The 20,591-nt window shown below is 44.6% G+C and overlaps 2 protein-coding genes across 6 annotated transcripts; both read left to right on the plus strand.

The window, feature by feature from the left end:
* Positions 1-154: 154 nt before the first annotated feature.
* LOC128751489 (supervillin-like) lies at positions 155-16,515 on the plus strand. 5 transcript variants are annotated; one of them, XM_053852532.1, is made up of 33 exons: positions 155-1,098; positions 2,720-3,086; positions 3,820-3,957; positions 4,052-4,228; positions 4,361-4,395; positions 6,170-6,231; positions 6,665-6,810; positions 6,880-7,099; positions 7,814-8,322; positions 8,831-8,933; positions 9,156-9,185; positions 9,255-9,317; positions 9,850-9,924; positions 10,125-10,200; positions 10,262-10,345; positions 10,755-10,932; positions 11,082-11,242; positions 11,309-11,416; positions 11,639-11,775; positions 11,845-11,992; positions 12,105-12,250; positions 12,319-12,494; positions 12,860-13,004; positions 13,080-13,398; positions 13,463-13,620; positions 14,239-14,341; positions 14,419-14,635; positions 14,921-15,054; positions 15,115-15,270; positions 15,472-15,615; positions 15,692-15,804; positions 16,091-16,246; positions 16,346-16,515. In XM_053852532.1, the coding sequence occupies exons 2-33, from the start codon at positions 2,848-2,850 to the stop codon at positions 16,379-16,381; spliced, it is 4,692 nt and encodes a 1,563-aa protein (XP_053708507.1). In that variant the 5' UTR covers positions 155-1,098; positions 2,720-2,847; the 3' UTR covers positions 16,382-16,515. The 5 variants fall into 5 exon arrangements, with proteins under 5 accessions (XP_053708507.1, XP_053708509.1, XP_053708510.1 ...); XM_053852534.1 differs by having other exon boundaries at positions 12,108-12,250; XM_053852533.1 differs by lacking the exon at positions 155-1,098 and adding an exon at positions 2,521-2,634.
* Positions 16,516-17,886: 1,371 nt separating this feature from the next.
* On the plus strand, positions 17,887-20,393 carry zmp:0000001062 (GTPase IMAP family member 7). The gene is made up of 2 exons (XM_053852084.1): positions 17,887-18,028; positions 19,300-20,393. The coding sequence occupies exons 1-2, from the start codon at positions 17,998-18,000 to the stop codon at positions 20,217-20,219; spliced, it is 951 nt and encodes a 316-aa protein (XP_053708059.1). The 5' UTR covers positions 17,887-17,997; the 3' UTR covers positions 20,220-20,393.
* The last annotated feature ends 198 nt before the right edge of the window (positions 20,394-20,591 follow it).

Genomic DNA, 20,591 nt, shown 5'->3' on the forward strand with positions numbered 1-20,591 from the left:
ATTTGACATGTTTTTGTTTGGCCAGTACAATTGTGAGGATGCTTCTCTCAGCCCTGAAGGTCTCCAATATTTACTTCCTGCGTATTTGTCCATTGATGTACAGCGAGAGGAAAAAAAAAGCATTCAGACTCCCTTAAAAATGGACTCAACCTCTTTCACAGACAATAAAATACAATTATTATTATAATTATTATCATTTTTTCAAATTGTTTAGGAGAAAAAATAACCAAGCTAAATTCCTGACAGTTGCTGTATATCAGTTCTCAACAATGTTGGCATCAAAGTCAACAAATAACACATCACGTGGTCAAACTTGTCCTACCAGTGGCACGTAGTAGAATGCATGAAGGGGTCTAAAAAGCTTTCTCCACAATTGTACTAGTAGTCAGCTTGAGATCAGAATAACATTATGGAGCAAGTTTAAAGTCTTATTTTGACGCCGTTTCTAATTTGACATGAAGCAAATGGGGTCAGGCAGGGTCAGTCGGAGGAGTAAATGGGGCCAACTGTTGCACATTTAAAAGTCAGGACAACTTAGGGGTCAAGGAGAGAGGTCACAACCTGAAATTAAACTTGGAAACTCAGTTTCCTCAAACGCTGTGCGCCTCTGGTGAAGCCACCATATGAGAATGTATGACATAACCAAACGGCTTATTGGTCTTAGCTTTTGGAGAGTTATCGCTTTGGACTGGATGGGCAGGCAGCGAACATTCACACATGACATTGCTGTTGGTTCTGGCTGCTGGCTCTCTGAGAAGGATTCAGCATGCATGTTCTGTTAGTGTGGTTTTGGTCACAGTATTTTGGACCTTGTTGCTGCCTTTATTTGTCTCACCCACTGCATCACGTGCTTTACAATAGCTGAATATTTTTAACACTGGTGTGCATCTGTCTATAAGCTGGACCTCATTCACGGCACTAATACAGATCCAGGACCGCGCTCTGGGGCTCTGTCAGTCCAAACTTCTATTAATACCCCCCATCTTTGACTACAGCTGCCAGCGTGACTACATTTGGACTGACACTGGGAGCTGAGGGACCAGTGGAAAGGACGGCTGGACTGAGGAGAACAGAGGGGGGGTCTCACTACACTCAACTGTAAGGACACTTTTATATTCCTGCTTATTTTGCCCTGGATCACTGAAAAACAACGGGACCTGTCGCTCAAGATTGGTGTTTTGGAGTCAGAGGTTCAGCTGTGAAGCGTGCTCACAGACCTATGGGGTTCATGCTTGATGGAGGGTTGCATGTTTTTCAGTTTAATGCCGTTGGTTTTATAATCGCATACATTTTTCAATTTCTTCAAATCTCAAATGAGGTCTTAAAAATAACGTCTCGCCTACGGTGGAGATGGTGAAAGTTGCACTTGAAGTCACTTGTTTTAAATGTAGAGAGAGTTTAGGACTCAGTCTCGGTAAACGCAGGCAGATGCGCAGCGTGTTCATGTTGGGTCAGTAGAAGGGCTCACAAGTTGGTTCTTCAAAGTACGCAATGAATATATGTGAACTAAATAATGTCACGAGGGAAACAAATCTCCCAATACATGCAATGATGTAATGACAGGCAAGTAAAACAATCATTCACTGGAAAATAAGTATCAGCACAGATAATATCCAACACAGTCGAGAAAAAACTCTCATTTGCATCCACATTCTTTTTTTAAACCCAAAACCAAATGTTGCTCAACAGAGGTGGGGTTTCAAGGATAAAGTCTGAGTCATCGAGTATGTTTATAAGCAACATTATCACACAATATTCACTAAAGTTTGCCGTCTATTTTGTGTGTTTTGAATGAGGCCTACGTGAATGAGGCCTCTCTGTCTTCATGTCACTGGATTACACACCTGCAATCCTTGTTGATCTTTGATGGCGTATCCTCCTTCCGATTGACAATCCCTCAGCTTTTCACATGATGATTTCGCCACATATAATTCGTATCACGATTCACTGGCTTTTGGAGTGGTGTGCGTTTTGGTGTTTTGGGAGGAGAAGTGAGTAGTGAGTTTGGATCACTTTAGTGCTGTGTGAGACACTGATAAGCAAAATGATCCTGTGAGTTCCTAATAGTGCCCTTCAGTGTCTGGTGCATGTATGAGACGAGAGTGTGAGAAGGTGTGATGGAAGACGGGTATATTAATTTCCAGTGCTACAGAAGTACCACACACAACTCACTGCTGCTTCCATTTCCCCTCACTATAGTCTGATGCGGTGGTAACAAAGAATCTCAGGAGCTGTCACGCCGGTCCCAGAGCAGTGGATTAGCCACTGAAGATAGTGAGCGTAGACGTGTAGAGCGTGCGTACCAGACCTATTCATCGGCGCAGCATGTGTTAAGTCCACGGCTCACGCCTCTTTGTTCCGTCTCCATTGTGCTTCCTGTGTGTGCGGTGAAATATCAGGAATGCTGACTTGTCCTGTTTTAGGAAACGCACTTTTATACTGGGCTGCAAACACCCGAGCCAAGCTGGAAAAGTAGGTGAGCCTGTGGTGGATGAAAATGATGGTTGGTTTTTCCACCTGCACTTGTCAGCCGTCCCTGGCTGGATAGCTCAGGAGAAGACTGACTCGGCATTGGAGCTGATGCGGTGTTGAGTTTCAGTGCAAGGGGAGATTCCTGCACGGCGCTGCAAGCTGGTCTGGCTCATCTTTCATTAAGTCAAGCAACGGTGACAAGCAACTCTGGCAGCCTTATGTTTCTGTCCATTTTTCCTTCTCGCAGGAGCGACATCTCACTACCATGATGGACTCCTCAAGATCAAGACAGTAGATGGAATTCGCCTTCTCCTTGTAAAGTTTCTTTTGTTAACACCTGAGGGCTAGAGAATCGTCCGGACATATCTGAGGATCATGGATGCCGTGGGGAACCCGGTCCTGGAGCCCAGAGCCGAGCGCATTGCTCGCTACAAAGCAGAGAGAAGACGGGAACTTGCCGAGAGATTCAGCAATATTGAGGAACTGTCTTCCAAATGGGGCGTGAAGGACGGGAAGGACGCAGAAGGAGCTGATGCCGTTCCGTCTCGCAGAGTGAATGGGCGAACACCTGGGGTCGCCAACGGAGACTCTGTGGAGTTAAACGTCCAGAGGAGGTTTGTTGCACGTCTGAACCAATCTCATATGTTAAGATGTGGAAAAAAAATGGTCATAGTTGGAGTTAGGAAGAACTGAACTTTGGTGGGTAGTTGTGGTGGCAACACTGTGAATTCAATTTTTAATTTGTTAGTCTTTTGTGCAAGCTGCACGTGATATCAATAAAATATATATATAAAAAATGTTATTATATGCACATTCTATTTTATTACTGTTAATAAATAACCACAGCTGATACGCGTCTAAAGCTCATGAATAAATGTGGAACAATTGGTTTAATACAGGGTTGATAAAAATAACTTCTGAGATTCACTGCAGATGCAACTATTCTGGTGCTCTTGGTGTTGCTCCTGTGTTGGTTGCGATGTGATGTGATTGGTGGGTTCAGTGGGAGGGGATTTTAGTTTCAGGGGTCGAACAATGAGGACTTTTATAGGCTACCTATCATTAGCCTCCCTGCAGCATTGCTGTGCTTCAGTAACTGAACTACAAGACCTGGTCACATGGTTTGTGTTTTTAATATAATATCATGATAAATATAAACACGTTTTCATTTGTTCTTGTGCTGCAAACGTAGAGGTCTAAATCTGCGCCCCTCACCCCTCCGACACACCCTTATTTGGTGCTGCTAGATGCCTTATTGGACTGGTTTCTTTTTCAGAAAATACTAGCAGCATTGGACTATTTCAGAGCGTTTGATGCGACTTTATGAACCTTGCTTTCCCCTCACAGACAGGGCGTCCGGGACTCCGCTGGCATTAGTGGGGAGGGGCATATGGATGCCCCGCAGCTCCACACGCGTGTGTCCGTCGGACAGTTGAGAACTGCGCTTCTGCAGCAGGATGGCTGCGGTCCCCAGCCAGAGACAGAGTAGGGTCCCCTGCATGTGTGTGATCCAACCTCTCCCCACCAGGTTGTCAGGTGACTTTCAACCTCACAGATTCCTCTGTCCCTGATCTTAAAGAAGCTGCCCTGACCCTGGGTGTGGGTCAACCTCAGCCCACCAGCCAGTTAAACCGTGTCCCGAGGGGGGGCGCCGACGCACGCGGCGGTGTTTAGCTGGCTCAGGTACGGGACGGAAGAGTGCTGACCGCTTCAGGACTCAACCCATCACTGCCAGTGAGATGGAGGACAGCAGTGGGTATGTGGTGAATGAGTGATGAGTAGTGTCTGGTGTAGTGTAGTATAGTCTCTTATCTCCTGAAGAGAAATACACATCACTAACTGATGATGCCATTTATTTGTTTATTCATTTATTTATGGTCTCTTTCAGGCTGTTGGGTGCAGATGAGGATGACAATGACAAAGGTGAGTGGCTTTTGGGGTTGCTGGGAGTCAGTTGGTCAATGCGGAAGAATGATTTGCTCAGGGGATTCCTCACATGACAGCTAAAACAACAGCATCTTTTATGTTTATCTTGTTGGCCACTATGTGTTTGGGGTTATAAAACCTTGTACTGTACTAAAAAGCAGGTCGCTGGCTGTGATGAGTGAGATGAGTCCTGACAGATTGGTGTCTGAGAGCCGCAGAGATGGATGTTTATATTTCCTGACCCTAATATCAAAGGTTGAAATGTCTCTAGTTGTCGGTGGAGGATGAACTAGCACAGTCCAGTGTATAAATACATTATTTTGAGTTCAGTTGGAGTAAGGATTTGGTACAGTTGCATACAACAGAATGTCACTTTTTAAGGCACAAAATACAACAACAAAAAAAAGAGTGTCTTGTGTTTAGTGAAGGATTCAGTTGAACACAGTTAGTTGGGATCAGTACAGTACATTTTTTTGAATTAATATATTCACATTCATTTCAAAACTGTATTGTGTTGTAAAAAACATTGTCCATGGACATGAACAGCTGTAAAATACAATGTAGTGTTGTCATTGCGAATATGTTATGATGGTGCAAAAGTTTTGTGTACTACTGTGCTTTCAAGAACATGTTACATCCTATTCTTGGCTTCTTGGCAAAAGGCTCGTGCCAATGTATACTCACAGCGCGTCATGGCTGGAGGCCCATTGCTGGAGAATGCTTGTGTAACAGATGGGACAGAGTTGGGACAGAGTCATAGGATGCCTTCTCGCCTGGTAGTTTGTGTTTCATGTTGTACTATTTATTGTTTTAATGAAATTATGTACATTTAGGATCCTTTTTTCCCCATCAGGAGAAATATTGAATGTTTAAAAAAATATATCAAAAGATTTCCCAATTTTTTACTGTTCTCCACTTATATAGACACTCCGCAGATGTATGATACGAATTGAGAATACATGGTAAAATAAATGAAAAATCAACATGTTTTTTCAGTGGCATTATTTTGTCAATGTATACAGCCTTCCTTTTAATATCTTTTTGGCCAACTGGCCCCTCTCAACAGCCACAAGACAGCTTATGAATTATATGACAAAATTAATGGCTGGGTCAGTCAAGCCAATAGGTAGACAAAAAGAATGTTTAATTATATGTAATAACATGTAATTACATATTGATATCAGACTCCTAAAACGTGTCTATTATTTTCTTCAATCATTTCAGTTTATAAACATTTCAATATAAATCATAGGTATTGCACAAGTTTTCCCAGTATAAATAAATTCCCCGACTCCATTAAAATGAAATAAAGTGACAACCAACAAAGTCTTGAGTTATGTTTGGAATTCAAATGTAATGGACGATTGAAAACGTACAATTTCTTTGGTAGTTTTGCTGTGACCTCATGAAGGGCCCCACTTTGCCAACCTGGTATGATATAATGAACAATGGAGGGCGCTGTAGTGCAGATACGTCTAAAGACCAAGTGCTATAATGAGTGCAATATTTTCTCTCTTCATGACGCCTCAGCAACAGTTTCATCCCTCTCAGGTACATTTACGCACCTCTGATACTGAGTCTGTGTAACTGACCCATTTGCCAAAGCTATGTCGAGTCAGTGTGAGATGAAGTGTGTGTCTGGTGTGAGATGGTCTGAACATGATGATCTTCTAATTTAGTCCTGATACAAAACATGTTTGGAGCAGTTTCATGGCAACAGCCCTCTGTTTCCAGAGGCATAACCCCTTGACTCTCTCTTAAATCCTCCCAGGAGATGTGAAAACAGACGAACGAGCTCAGATGAGTGTCGCTGCCAAGATGTCTTTGTTCAAAGTAAGTGTGAAACTGGATCCTCATTTCTATGTGTGACATTGTTTAACCTCCAGCTTTACTACACCTGCATCCGTCGCAACTTTGTGGGTGCTGAGCTGTTGTCTTGTGTTGGAGGCCTGAACATGTTCAAACAGTTTTAAGAGTGAAGCATCAGACATGAACAACCTCAGCATTGGTGGTATTATTAGCTCGCAGGCAGCAGGCGGCCAGTAACTCAAGCTGACTTGTATCTGGTTTCACTGCGACCTGTTGGCTTTAGTGATCTGGCCACAACACAGCAGGCTGCTTTATTGACTCCCCCCCCCACTCTGCACCAGTCATGCAGGTGAAGATTGGGGCAATATCTGGTGCAAATGAGAATATTTTCCCCAATAAAAGACTATGAGCTCTTCAGTGGGATAATAGAGGACGTTGTTGTTGGCTCTCCCTGCAGGAGATGGAGAAGTCTGCTGCCCCGGAATCCTCCTCTCTGCTCAAGCCTCGGTCAGGAGGCGTGTGTCATGAACGGCGGGCTCGCCGCGGCAGTGATCATCGCTTCCTCACGCAGCCCATCACTTGTGAAGAGATGGGGGCAATCAGGTGCGGCATCTGTCCGTCTTTATGGCCATTTCTTTTTCAATCAACCATTTCCTGGTGCTGTCTGTGAAGCGCCCCAAAAGCAGCATCACCCGAGCCCCCGCCAGATGAGTCTGCAGAGGACGCAGACGAGAACTGCAAACTGAGCCTGAGCGAGAAACTGGCTCTGTTTAATAAACTGTCGCTGCCCGGTGAGCAAGGGAGCGGCCCCGCTGGCGGGCCCCCAGAGAGACGCAGGCAGAAGGGGGCTCGGTACCGGACGCAGCCCATCACCGTGGAGGAGGTCAGCCTGGTGAGTGGACTACTGAACAATGTGGCGTATGGTAGGGCACGTTTACCACCAACTATAAACAGATCAAATCCATATTCACATTTAAACATGCCATAGAAAGTGTGTTATAAGCAACAGGCTAGGAGATCAATTCAAACCACTCCCCCAAGGTTTACGGCAACATCTTGCTTTTTCTTCTTGGTCATATTGAGCCTAAGTCTCTGCACCTTCTGGTCGGACCATGGCATCTAAGATTGGAAAAAAATGAATGGAAGTCGCTGATGCTCTGGATCACACATGTAGTGTACCTCAATTTAAGTGATGAATAATGACTACAATTGCTGTGTAATTTAGCATTTATTTGCTTGCAAAAATACAGAATTATTTGGACAGCAAATCAAGCGTCACATGTATGACGTCAGAGCAGAATCTGACTGCTCCGATTATCAAAGGTAGAAGCTAGCAAACCTTAGCAGCCATTGTTAAACACGTACTGTGACCCTGTAGAGCTCGTCCCACATGCTGACTCTTACTGAACTGAGCGAGGCAAATGGCGGTTGAGCTTGACAGACATATCACCATCCAATCATTTTGCTGGTTTGGTTAAAACTTGAGCAGTGTCTTTCAGCAATGTACATCCCACTGGGGACCAAATTCCCATTACTGTGTGTTTTTTTGGTTGCATTCGGGGCACAGGATGCATCATAACAATAAAGGGCTGTGTTTGTGTCCCAGCTCCAGAAAGGGCCGGTCCAGCTCCCTACCTTCTGCCTGGCTCCTCACCTGTCAGACAGACAGCAGACGTCGTCAGTCAACCTGAAGCCCAGTGAGCTGCGTCTCTCCCAGTCCAAACCTGACATTAGCCCAGCGTCCGCCCAGCAGGGCCTGCAGCGCTACGACTCCGAGCCAGGTCTGAGAGGAATCCTGAAGCGGACCCGCTCTGGGGACTCGGAGCAGGGCCAACCGGACAGCAGGAGGATGGACTCACCTGTCAGCAGTGAGCAGAACGGTGGGAGCGGCGTGGACGGTGGGCTCCAGGGAAGGATGGAGATCTCACCTCCGGCGCTGAGGGAGAGACGAGAGGATTCGGGTTTGCTGGGAAGGTCTCTGACCGCTGCTCCCTGGAGACAAAGAGCTCGAGGCAGGAGGGAGACTATTGCATACATGCCAAGAGACTTGTCAGAGCAGGACATTGAAGCGGATGAGAAACGCCACAATTGCACTGCTTTAAGTGAGAGTCAAATGTGAGTCCTCAAACTCCTTTACTCTGACCAACTTCTAGATAATTTACTGTAAATAGATTTCATAAAAAAACAAGTCAGATCATTACGGCAAAGCCTTATCCTACATTTCTAACTTTTCCGACTTACGTATACATGAGTATTTACTTTCCTAAATGATATTTTATATTCTTTATGCAAACTACTGACCAATCACACGACGAATATCCTGCAGAGTTGCAGATGATGCTCAACAGTGATGTCATTTTGAAAGCTCCTGGAAAGCAGGAAAGTGACCATTCAAATCTGTTGCATGCTATATTTTGTAGTAGAATAAGTGGCTGTGACAATGCAGTCTTCCTTCCTTATCGGTGGTCAGTATAAAAGAGACCACACCTTAAATCATTCATGTTTTTAACTTGCAATTTAAGCTCAGTGATCCACAGTAACAGTAGACTACCACAGAAGAATGATGGTGTGCTCGAGGACACAAATGATGTTTGGGTTACATTTTTTAAAACTCTTTCTTCAGGCAAGAGAATATCCTGATGGTGGAAAACCAAGCGGACCGTGCTCAGATTTCACTGGACGACAACGCAGAGCAGAAGAAGACGACAAGAAGCCATAGTAACAAGGTCAGACGCTGCCAGAACTTTCCTTGTTTGGAACTATGACACCATCAAGAATATTATAAAGAAGAGGTCAATTCTTTTCCACTGAAATGCAAAGGAATGTCTTTCAGTAATGTGAAGCATTGTGCAATAAATGTTGGATTTTAAAACTGACAAATAGCCACCAATATATAATATCCACATCTGATGATGATGATGATGATGATGGTCTCTATATCTTTCCAGGAAGATCACTGTGCCCAACCTCAGTGCTGGGTAAGATCATGAACCAGATTATATTTACAAGTCAAGCGAGTTATAGAGGTTCAAACTCTCTTTCCCCAGGGACCAGTCTTCTCCAACGTCTTCTCCAACAGTACACCACAATACGTCATGTGTTTCAATCAGGTAACTGATCCACCAGTTTCAAGCATTCACTCACATTAACATCATGTTTATATTGATGTTGAGTTATCATAATTTGGTTTGAACTGCTTCACTGCCTGATTCCCTGCAATAACCCAGGTTGCTATGCAACATTTACAATATTTATTCATTTGCAAACACAGTCAAATGTCATCTATTTTATTCCGTTTAGTGATGTAGACCCACTGGGGCTCGCCATTCAAAAGGACAAAAGAAATAATATTATTATAAACTGTAGCTACTTTTAAGTACAGGATTAATATCTATCTATCTATCTATCTATCTATCTATCTATCTATCTATCTATCTATCTATCTATATATATATATATATATATATATATATATATTCATATATATATATATATATATATATTCACATATATATATATATATATATATATATATATATATATATATATATATATATATATATATATATATATATATATATTCTCATGCTTGTTTAATATCTGCCCCATTAATGGTAACGCTAAGTCCTTCTCAATCTTCAGACCAACCAGTCCTTCGAAGCACAAGAACTCTCCTCCCCTAACCAGAAGCACGTTCATCCTCAGTGGAGACAGAAGGTTCAATATTAACACTTTCAATCCATATCTCATCTGTAACTTACCCAAACATATTTGCACTTGACGCTATGCTACGAGCTAAGCTAAGCTTAAAAGATGATCGTGACTTGCAATGCAGTTTGCTTCTGTTTCATCCATGTTCAAGTCGTGGGTCTGATTTGCGATCACTCATGTTGCGACATGTTTACCTGTTTTTATAGTCTAAGGATGCAGAAGAGGAGCCGTCACATGAAGCTCACTCACAGCCACAGGAGAATGGAAACAACGCTGTTTCAGGTGCGCCTGTAGATGTTAGCTCTCTAGCATCCAAATAATGTGCGTCTCTGTCCTTGTGCAGGACATGGGGAGGCAGAGCTGACCAGAAATGGGTCTTCTAAAAACAGAAGAGGCTCAAGTGAAGCTCTGTCATGCGCCTATAAGGGTAGGAGCTGCTGCAATATATTAAAAACATCGCCACAGAATACGTTTCAAATTGGACACGATCTCAAATCGTGAAATATTTGTGGAAAAATAATTTCTGACTTTCAAAAATGATTTTTGAGTTTTTAAAAAAGTTTGTTTATTGTTTACAAGAAAAACTACATGTCACTTTTCAACACTGTAAAAGGGGGGTGTAGTATATCAAACAGGGCTGTCAGTATTTTTATTAACTTGTTTAATCGCACAACAGAGCTAACTTAACACTTTTTAATCTAAATGTAACTTAAAGGAAGATTTTGTCAACGCTACCAGTTGAATTCCGCTCTGCTTTTGTGCCATTAAACAAGATTAACAAATGTTATAAAAATACTAATAGCTCTGTTAATATCAAATACTGCTACTCTTTTCAGCTCCAGCTCAGAATGCTCCAACACATGTGGCAGCAGAGCAAATGGAAGCGAGAGATGCTCAGGATCCAAACTCTGACCAGTCACCTCTGTCCACATGTCCTCCACCACCATGTGCTGATGTGACTTCTCCAGACGGAGAGCGTGGTCTGGACATCCTCTGCCAGACCCACACTCCAGTGTAAGTTCTCCCTCAGGCTCAAACGTTATGGTTCTCACCAATGTTTGCTGACACTGACCCCTGTCGGCTGTAACTATTATTGCTTTGTTCATGCTTCATGTTAACTGTATATGTCATGATATTGTCTGAGAGCAGCTGCTTGTGTGTAGCCTTACCTCAGCTGTAGCGGAACACAGGCGAGCAGTCCGTCCAGCCAGAAGGACTCAGGGCTCCAGAAACCCGCTGAGGGCCCTGGCGGCTCGGGAGGACATCAGGCAGGACTACATGGGGGAGCAGGTCGCTGCTGAGGAGAGAGTTCAGGCTGAGAATAGTGAGTCACACAATTCAATAATTCCCTCCACTGTCTTGAAAACGTGTGCATTTCAAACCATCTCAGAGCGAAAGAACTCTGGATCTCATCACTCCAGATGTGAAGGCATGAGCACCAGCACACCTGACAGCTCCTGCCCTCCCTTCCGCAGCATCATGCTCATTCTTATAAAAGGTCAGACATTTTGTGGCTTACCTGCTTGGGTGCGAATGATTCTGTCTATGCCAGTGAACACAATGCAATATCAACAGTCAAATGGAGTTTGAGGTAAATCGCTAGAGCGAAAAGAGAAAAAAAGTGAGCCTTCATAAACCTTCCTCTACGTTTTCAAGTCGGGAAAATGGTCTGAAACGTATATACACAGTTGCTCAATATATTGATACTTGTGTGCAACAGGTCGGCAGCAGGTCCAGGTCCGCCTGGTCGAGCCCTCAGTGCGGTCCATCAACAGTGGAGACTGCTTCCTGCTGGTAACTCCAGAGCACTGCATTCTGTGGAGCGGGGAATTTGCCAATGACCATGAAAAAGCCAAGGTGCAGTTCACAAAAAGCAAGAGGTATTTGGATCCCACTTCAAAGAAACTAATAGTTCTCTATATGTAGGCTGCAGACTTGGCATCAGTTATTCAAGGCCACAAGGAGCTCGGCTGTCGGGCCTCCCACGTCGTCCGCCTGGAGGAAGGGCTGAACTCTGACAGCAGTCTGGCCTCTGAATTTTGGAACATTTTAGGAGGAAGGAGCCAGTACAGAGGTGATGACCCTTGAGTTTATCCATATATGTGTATATATATATATTATCTATATCACATAGCCCTTTTAAGCCATGAGGACGTGGGAACTCTAACCTCTCCTCTGTCCTGAAGGAGCAAGTGCACACGAAGAGGATGAGGAGTATGAACGCGGGGTGGTGGAATCCAACTGTGTGTACCGACTGGCAGAGAAGAAACTGGTGCCTCATGAGCAGGCCTGGGCCAGGTCGCCCTCTGTCTCCCTGTTGGGATCCAGCGAGGTCGACTTTCACTCCACATATTCAGATGTGTTGAAGTGAAGGTCATAAGTTTGATTCTGTCGGTCCAGGCGCTGGTGTTTGATTTCGGCAGCGAGGTGTACCTGTGGCTGGGGAAGAACGTCTCCATGAGCAGCAGGACTGTTGCTCTCCAACTGACTCACCAAGTGTGGGCTGGTGCTTATGACTACAGCAACTGCCGAGTCAACCCTCTGGATCCCACACAGAGTGACGCTGGGATTCAGCGGTAAGTCCCAGAGTGAGAGAGTGTTGGACTGAGGCAGAACCAAATGCTGGCAAGCAAGTTCAAATGTGTTCACCCTGCAAAACAAAGCAGCCCATTTCACACAAGGATTCATGGATTATATGCAGTAATGGTTAATGGTTGTATTAATCCTTCCTGTTATGAATTTAAATAGCAAATAACATACGACTGTCATGAGCAACAGAGGAACAAGACAAAGTGACACTATAACCTTTAGATGTAGAATGTTTAGCCACAGAATGTCTCTCTTTTTCTTCCCTTCTGACGCGACTGTTGTTATAGGAAATAACAATTGCCCACCCCTGATCTCGAGTCAACTCATCAGCCTACTTTGTCTCTGTGGTCAGGAGTGGAGTGGGACGTCCCACTTGGGCACTGTTTGGCTGCATCACTGAGGACGGTGAGACCGCTCTGTTCAGAGAGAAGTTCCTGGACTGGACCTGCAGGGCAAACGGACTGAAGCAAGCTGGCCCTGTGAAGAGCGAGACACAGGTTCACATCGAGAGAAACTTGACTTGAATACCAGTGAAATAAGTTCTCAGGGAATCCCTGCTCTGCTCTCTGCAGCCTGCTCCGGCTCCGCCTCCCTCACTGGTCCCTCCATCGCCAGACCTCCTCAAAGCCTGTAATGCCTCAGCTCTGCTGTCTGGCCAAATGGCAACAGAGGATGCAGTAGTACACAACGTCTTGGCCGGGGTCGACGTTCAGAGAGGATACGGGGCGGTGACTCTGGAGGATGGACAGCAGGTGCAGTTAAGGACAGTGGCCATAGACACCTGGCACGTCCAGGAGTTTGATGACAGCGAGGTTCCTCTGGAGAGCACGGGTCAGCTGCACGAGGGGGACTCCTACGTCATCCGCTGGACATACACTCTGGACCCTCTTGGTCAGTGTCATCCCGAGAAATATCAAAGGCAGCTACCTGTGTTTAGATTCGTTTTTGGCTCCAGGTGAATGGGGTACTGGCAGCAGTGATGGCTGCAACGTCAGTGTAGGACATGAGGAGAAGACCGCTTTCTTCCTCTGGAGGGGCTGCCATTCCAGCAGCAGTGGGCGGGATACAGCCACTTTCCTGTCCATTGGAATGAAGATGCAGGAGTCATCACAGGTCATCCATCTATCTATCTATCTATCTATCTATCTATCTATCTATCTATCTATCTATCTATCTATCTATCTATCTATCTATCTATCTATCCATCTATCTACCATCTATCTATCTATCCATCTATCTATCTGTCTGTCTATCTGTCCGTCTGTCTGTCTGTCTGTCTGTCTGTCTGTCTGTCTGTCTGTCTATCTACCATCTATCTGTCTGTCTATCTGTCCGTCTGTCTGTCCGTCTGTCTGTCTGTCTGTCTGTCTGTCTGTCTATCTGTCTATCTATCTATCTATCTATCTATCTATCTATCTATCTATCTATCTATTTATCTGTCTGTCTGTCTGTCTGTCTGTCTGTCTGTCTATCTATCATCTATCTGTCTGTCTGTCTGTCTATCTATCTATCATCTGTCTGTCTGTCTGTCTGTCTGTCTGTCTGTCTATCTATCATCTATCTGTCTGTCTGTCTGTCTGTCTGTCTATCTATCTATCTGTCTATCTATCTGTCTATCTATCTGTCTGTCTGTCTGTCTATCTATCATCTATCTGTCTGTCTGTCTGTCTGTCTATCTATCTGTCTATCTATCTGTCTATCTATCTATCTATCTATCTATCATTTGTGTAGGTGGTGGTTCCTCAAGGAAGAGAACCTCCGTGTTTCCTGCAGCTTTTCAAAGGAGGTCTGGTCATTCACAAAGGCCAGAGAGATGTGCAACTGACTCATGCAGGTACTGAAACATGCCGTCATCATTGGAAATGTTTCCTTTTCTCGCCTTCCTACCTTCATGTTGCTCATCCACTGCAGTGGTTCACCCCGAGTGGCGGCTGTTCTGTGTGCGTGGGGAGCTACCAGAGGAGGGGTCACTGTTAGAGGCGCGCTGCTGCTGTGCGAGCCTGAGGTCCCGAGGCGCCGTGGTTCTCATCAGCAGTCAACAGGGGGCGCTTTACCTGTGGACCGGTTGTAAAGTTCACAGCAGTGCTAAGGAGGTTGCCAAGAAGACGGTGGAGCGTCTCACTCTGCTGTGAGTCACACACATTCACACACACACACACACACACACACACACATATATATATATATATATAACCTTAACCAGGACCTAAACCAAATTTAAATTCAAGTATAATGTCCTAGTTATTTAGAAGTTTTATGTCTCTAGTTGAGGCTTAAACTTGTGGGGACAAACAGCAAAAGGTCCCCACAAATATAGCCATAGAAGGACACACACGTGTCTGTCTAACAATTCCTTATAGAGATACATACAGAGTTGTTCTTCAGTGTCTGACACACCGCCTTCATGTCTCAGGTGTCCATCAGAGTTGGGGCTCAACCCCAGCTCCCCTCCAAAGGTGCACATGGTGGAGGAGGGTTCGGAGCCTGCAGACTTCTGGTCTGCTCTGGGACCGATGGACAGGAAGGCGTATGACTGCATGCTCCACGGTATGAAACACGCTCTTGAGTTTTATTCAGCATGTTCTAAAAGGAGTGGTCTCCTCACAGATCCAGGAAAGTACAACTTCACGCCGCGCCTCTTCCACCTGTCTGCGGCCTCTGGAACGTTTAAAGCTGAGGAGCTGCTGAGTCTGTCACGTCTGCCGGGATTGTTGATGGCCATGCCTTTTGTTCAGGAGAACCTGTTTACTGCACCCCAGCCCGGTTAGTCGAGAAGTTATTCCTTGAGATCTGCACGTTTATTTCTCCCAACACAACTGTTTTGTGTACTGGGTCTGGGTCTTCTCACATTGGGGCATCATGCATTTTAGAAGTTCAAACTTAGCCAGACTTATCCTTTTTTTAGCCAGGAAAACCCCTTAGTTTAAAATCGACCAACAACAACCTTGGTATTCTCCCTGGCAGCATTGTTCCTGCTTGACAACCGTCTGGAAGTCTACCTGTGGCAGAGGAACTCACCTGACCTCAGTGAGAGCTCCAGTTCTGCCTGGAGCTGCTGGCAGGAGGAGAGGAGGTGCGCCATGCAGACGGTGCTGCAGTACTGTCAAGGTACCTGGCAAAGTTTAGGATAAATATGGGAAGTATGGTGGAAGCAGAACCTCAGGACCATGTCTTTCTTTTCCAGAGCTGAACCCCAGACGGCCTCCGAAGGCCTACCTCATCTCAGAGGGGTCAGAACCTCTGACCTTTACAAACATCTTCCCTCGCTGGGAGTGGGACCAGGGACCATCCACACAGGTATGTTAGTCTGAAATGTGAAGCAGAACCTTAAATTGGTCACGTCACTAAAGGTCATGAGCGAACCTCAAAAAACTAATAAATCTTCTACGTTGAAGACAATGACTTTTTATTAGGATGAAAGATAGTGAAGGTATGGGAGATATTTCTGGATGTTCTCCCACGAACTGGGATTCATTGAGTAGATCAAAATTGAACTTTAAATTAAACTAGATATTGTGGTTTGTGAAAGATGGTATTGGTGTCTTATGGCAAACAAAGAGTGGGGTTTGTTGTGTGCTCGCAGAGCGAGGGGGGGCAGCTGAAGCTGACCTCGGTGCAGGACGCCCTGGCCCAGCTCATGAAGAACCCGCCCTCACTGGAGCAGCTGCCGCTCGGAACTTTGCCAGCAGGAATGGACCCTCAGAACCATGAGATCTACATATCACATCAGGACTTCCAGGTGAGACTGCGATTACACCCTGCTGCCAGCAGGCGCCAGTGTTACCCACAAGATCCTCAAATACTTGTTCCTCATATTTAAAGACCTTTTGTGTTTCAGACTGTTCTGGAAATGAAGAAGAATAAATGCACCTAGACCCCAAAACCTGCCAGAGAGGAAGGATGGTGTTTCACAAAAATACTGTTTATGTCAAAATGAATATGTTGGAGTACCAGGTGAAACAAAAAACAACACTTTGTTTAGAAAAAAAGATTTGTACAAATGATGGAACGACAGAAGTGAAATTAACAAACCTTCTGAAAACCAGAAAACAATAAAGGATTTTTCTAAACCAACCAGTGTGTCATCGTAGTCATGCTGAGGAGTGGAAACGCGAGGCTTTTGGGTGCGGTGATAGCTGAACGCACAATTTTCTCTTGTCATGACCCCCTTTCCCCTCAGTCACGTGACCTTTCAACTGGTCCAAGACTAGGAAGACATTCCCTTGAAAACACAATAGCAACACAACTTCCCAATATGACAGTTCAAAATACGCACATATGACTGGGAAACTGACAAGAAAAAGCTTAAGCTAAAATGCTTTTACTCCTTCTGCTCTGTGAGGTAATGTTTGCTTGCTTGTTTATGGACAGAATGCCTCAGAAACAAGTGTACATATTTCAATAGAACTTGAATTTAGTTAGAAACGGACTGACTGATAAGCGATCCCATGTTTTGTGGCCTGGGTTCAGCTGACTTGACAGCATAAAAAACACTGCGTGAGTAGGCACCCATTTGTCAATAGTTTGCATCAGTGGCACCATGCACTTCAACCTCCACATTTATTTCTTTATTTTTTTGTCTGAGTCCATCCCCGATGGTGCTTCTCACTCAGGTATGTGTTCTCATATCAGTCTAACAGAGTCTCTGTATATGATGCTGTTTACTTTTCATGGTTTACAGACACATAAAGTGTGAAGACTGCATCTGTGAAAACACTTTTTGTCAGTTATTTGAGCAGTATTGAGATTCTTTGTTCAAGCAGTCCACACATCGCTGAAGACTTTCGTCAACATTTCTCATCACATCAGTGTTTTACACGCATTAATGCCACACAGGTTCATTTCAAAATGACAGAATAGTCATTTATTGCTGTCTTTCTCTAAAACAAAGATCATTACATTTGTATTTGATCGTAGTCAATGGTACAGAGACGGACTTCACGTGTTTGTCTTAGTGCGAAAATTGGGACGATTCATGGAGGAATATATATGTTGTTGAATGCACTGTAGAAACATAATCGCGGGTGTCTGTTATGGAGGATATCTGAGAAAAAGTTTCTTCCATTTAGAATATTCAACAAAATCAACATAAACCTTTTTCTTTTTCCGGACAATTTTTTTTTTTGTACGGATAAATGACTAACTAGATAAAACCAAACGGAAACCTTTACAGAGCAATTCTTTAGTGAGAAAAAGCTTGTTTTTGCAAATAAAAAAATTCTCATTCTCTTTGCGCATTGATGTGTTGATAATCTATTCTGCTTTAAACTCACATGAAACGTGTAGGCAAAAGAAAACAATTCTTTAATGACGAATATTTATCTTTGCACTAGAGGATTCGCGACTTCGTTATATGTTCTGTGCCTTGTGACACATGCAGAGTTTCGGTTTCACTTTAACAAACCGTTGCGGAAGTCCGTCTGGTTCGAGCGGTGTCCCAGAACAACGGCGTTTTTGAGTCGGACTCCTGCAACACGACCTGCCAACGTCATGGATGTTGACGCGAAACCTCCGGAGAAAAGTGAGTTCAGATCTAGAGGACGTCAGTGATGTCGGTCTCCGTGAGAGAGTTGGAAGTTCACTGGACCGTTTTGTATGACTTTAGGAAAAAAGGGAAACGTCTCAAGACGAGATCTAATAACTTTTCAGTTAAAATGAGCAGATAACTTGTTTCTGAAACCTATTTACATGGTGATCACTTGTTAAGACTGTCTGGTAATTAGATCAACTACTATTGAAACTAAGAAGAAATCTGGGAGTCTGTAACAAACATTTCGTAAAACATCTTGACAAGTTAATGGTTGCAAGGTTCGTCAAGACAGCGTGTGGACAAACAGGGAAAACACCGGAAATGACTTCATCCAGGAGGTTTCGCAAAAATAAAACAAACAAACATAACAACACGCTATGTGTGATACAGTGGTGCCTCGGTTCTCCACCACAATCCGTTCCAGACGGCCGTTCAAGAAGCAAATTGTTTGAAATCTGAATCGATTTTTCCCATTACAATGAATGGAAAAAGAAATAATGCGTTCCAAGCCTTAAAATAGTCTTTTGTAGGAGTGAATGTAGAGCGTCTGCTGCAGGTGGCTGTTCCTCTATGTGTGTGGCCGCTGCATGTGGGGGGTTGCCGAGTGAGTGACGTCTCTCCAGAAGTGAAGAGGTGCCCGGTGCGTGTCCAGCTCTGAATGTGCGCTTCTGTGCAGTTTGGCTGTGACAAAGTCATGAACCAAGTCACGCTCTGTCCCAGACTCGCCTCATCCCTGTCCCAGCTCCAGCCCACAACAGGACATCAAACCCTGCACCTCCCCTGTGACACTCTACCACGGTCCAGTGCGGAGACAGGAAAGGTTTTACACCTCAATATAAAGAAAAAAACAGTCAGTAAATGTAGCTTACGGGACACGTCTGCATACAGAAGCTGTGTCATACACAATAACAAAGCGCCTTTTGGGTCAGCTGATCGGTCCGCGCACATCATGTTTTTTCCGGCTTTTTTCTGGGGCGTTCGATTTCTGGATTTACGTTCGAATTCAGGAGAAAAAAATCTCAAAATCTTTGTTCGAATTCTGAGACGTGCGAAAACCGAGGCATCACTGTATTTTAATTCACACATTTGCATAAAAAGAAAAATGAGTTATGGTAATACAACTTGAATTACTGATAAAAATAAACATAGTAATTGCCTGACTTCATGAATTCTAAATGACAGCGTTGTTAGCTAGAAAGTCTGTTGGATCCGTTTGTCAGGATTGTCACGTTTAACTCAAATGGAAACTGTGCTTCCCTCAGAAGTCGAGCCTCTGAGGATCATGCTTCTCGGCAAGAGTGGAGCAGGAAAGAGCTCCAGCGGAAACACCATCCTGGACAGAAACGCGTTCAAGTCTGACATGAAGCTGACCAGGGTGACCCGTCACTGCGAGAAGGGCGTTGGCAAAATCGATGACGTGGACGTCGCCATCATTGACACGCCGGGGCTTTTCGAGACCGACCGCAAGAAGGATGAGATCATGCGGGAGATTCTGAAGTCGCAGAAGCTGTCGGAGCCAGGACCGCACGTGTTTGTCTTTGTGGTTCCGTTGGGGAGGATGACCCAGGAAGACAGAGACACTAAGACTTTGATTGAGCAGAATTTTGGCCCGAGAGTGTGGCACTATACCATCATCCTCTTCACTCACGGCGATCGCTTGGAGGGAAAAACGATCAACGATGTCATCACGGAGAGCGACGAAAACCTGCGCGCCTTCATCCGCCAGTGCAGCGGAGGCTTCCTCGTCTTTAACAACAAAGAGCTGGAAGATCAGAAGCAGGTGACCAAGTTCCTGAAGAAGATCCAGACGCTGGTGGCTCTAAACGGAGGCGGGCATTATCACAATGGCCTTTACCCCCCAAAGGAGCGGAAGATCCGGGAAAGACAGGAGTGCATCATGGTTGAGAGGAACATCGCTCTCACAGAGGGAAAGCTGGCGGGGCAATTCGAGGGTCAGGAGCTGGAGCACAAGAAGATGGTGCTGTGGAGGAGGGAGGAGGAAAGGGCTCGGTCAGATGCAGAGAACGAGAACAAAGTTGGCATTAAGCACTTGGCCTCTCTCCTCCTCTTCCTCATCATCATCATCATTGGGTTGCTCCTGAGCTCAGTCATCGACAGGCCTTTTCTACCAGCGTTGGCACTCCTCATTTTTGCTGTGAGCTTCTCTGTTGTTAAACATTGAGTCATGTAACAGGTGGAATGATGCTTTCCTGGGGGAGTATGTTCTGTAACGCTGAAGCTCGAAAGAGTCAGTGAAGGCGTCATGAATAGTCAAGATTGAATGTAGTAGGAGAAGAATTACGTGGGTTGTACAAGAATGTTACTCTCAAATCTACAAAATAAAAGCCTAACTGGACGACTGCTGTTGTGCTGAGGACTTCAGAAGAAAGAAAATGTAACAGGGGACAACTCAGGGATTAATGCTGACAGACACGCAGAAGGTCCACTTCCATGCAGAGTTGACAGCCCTGGAAAAACCTGTGATTCACTGACTAAAAATACATTTTTACTTAAAATATTGATATAAAACTGGTGAAACATTTTGGTACTGAAT

The sequence above is a fragment of the Synchiropus splendidus genome, chromosome 19, assembly GCF_027744825.2.
Source record: "Synchiropus splendidus isolate RoL2022-P1 chromosome 19, RoL_Sspl_1.0, whole genome shotgun sequence".
Taxonomy (NCBI): domain Eukaryota; kingdom Metazoa; phylum Chordata; class Actinopteri; order Syngnathiformes; family Callionymidae; genus Synchiropus; species Synchiropus splendidus.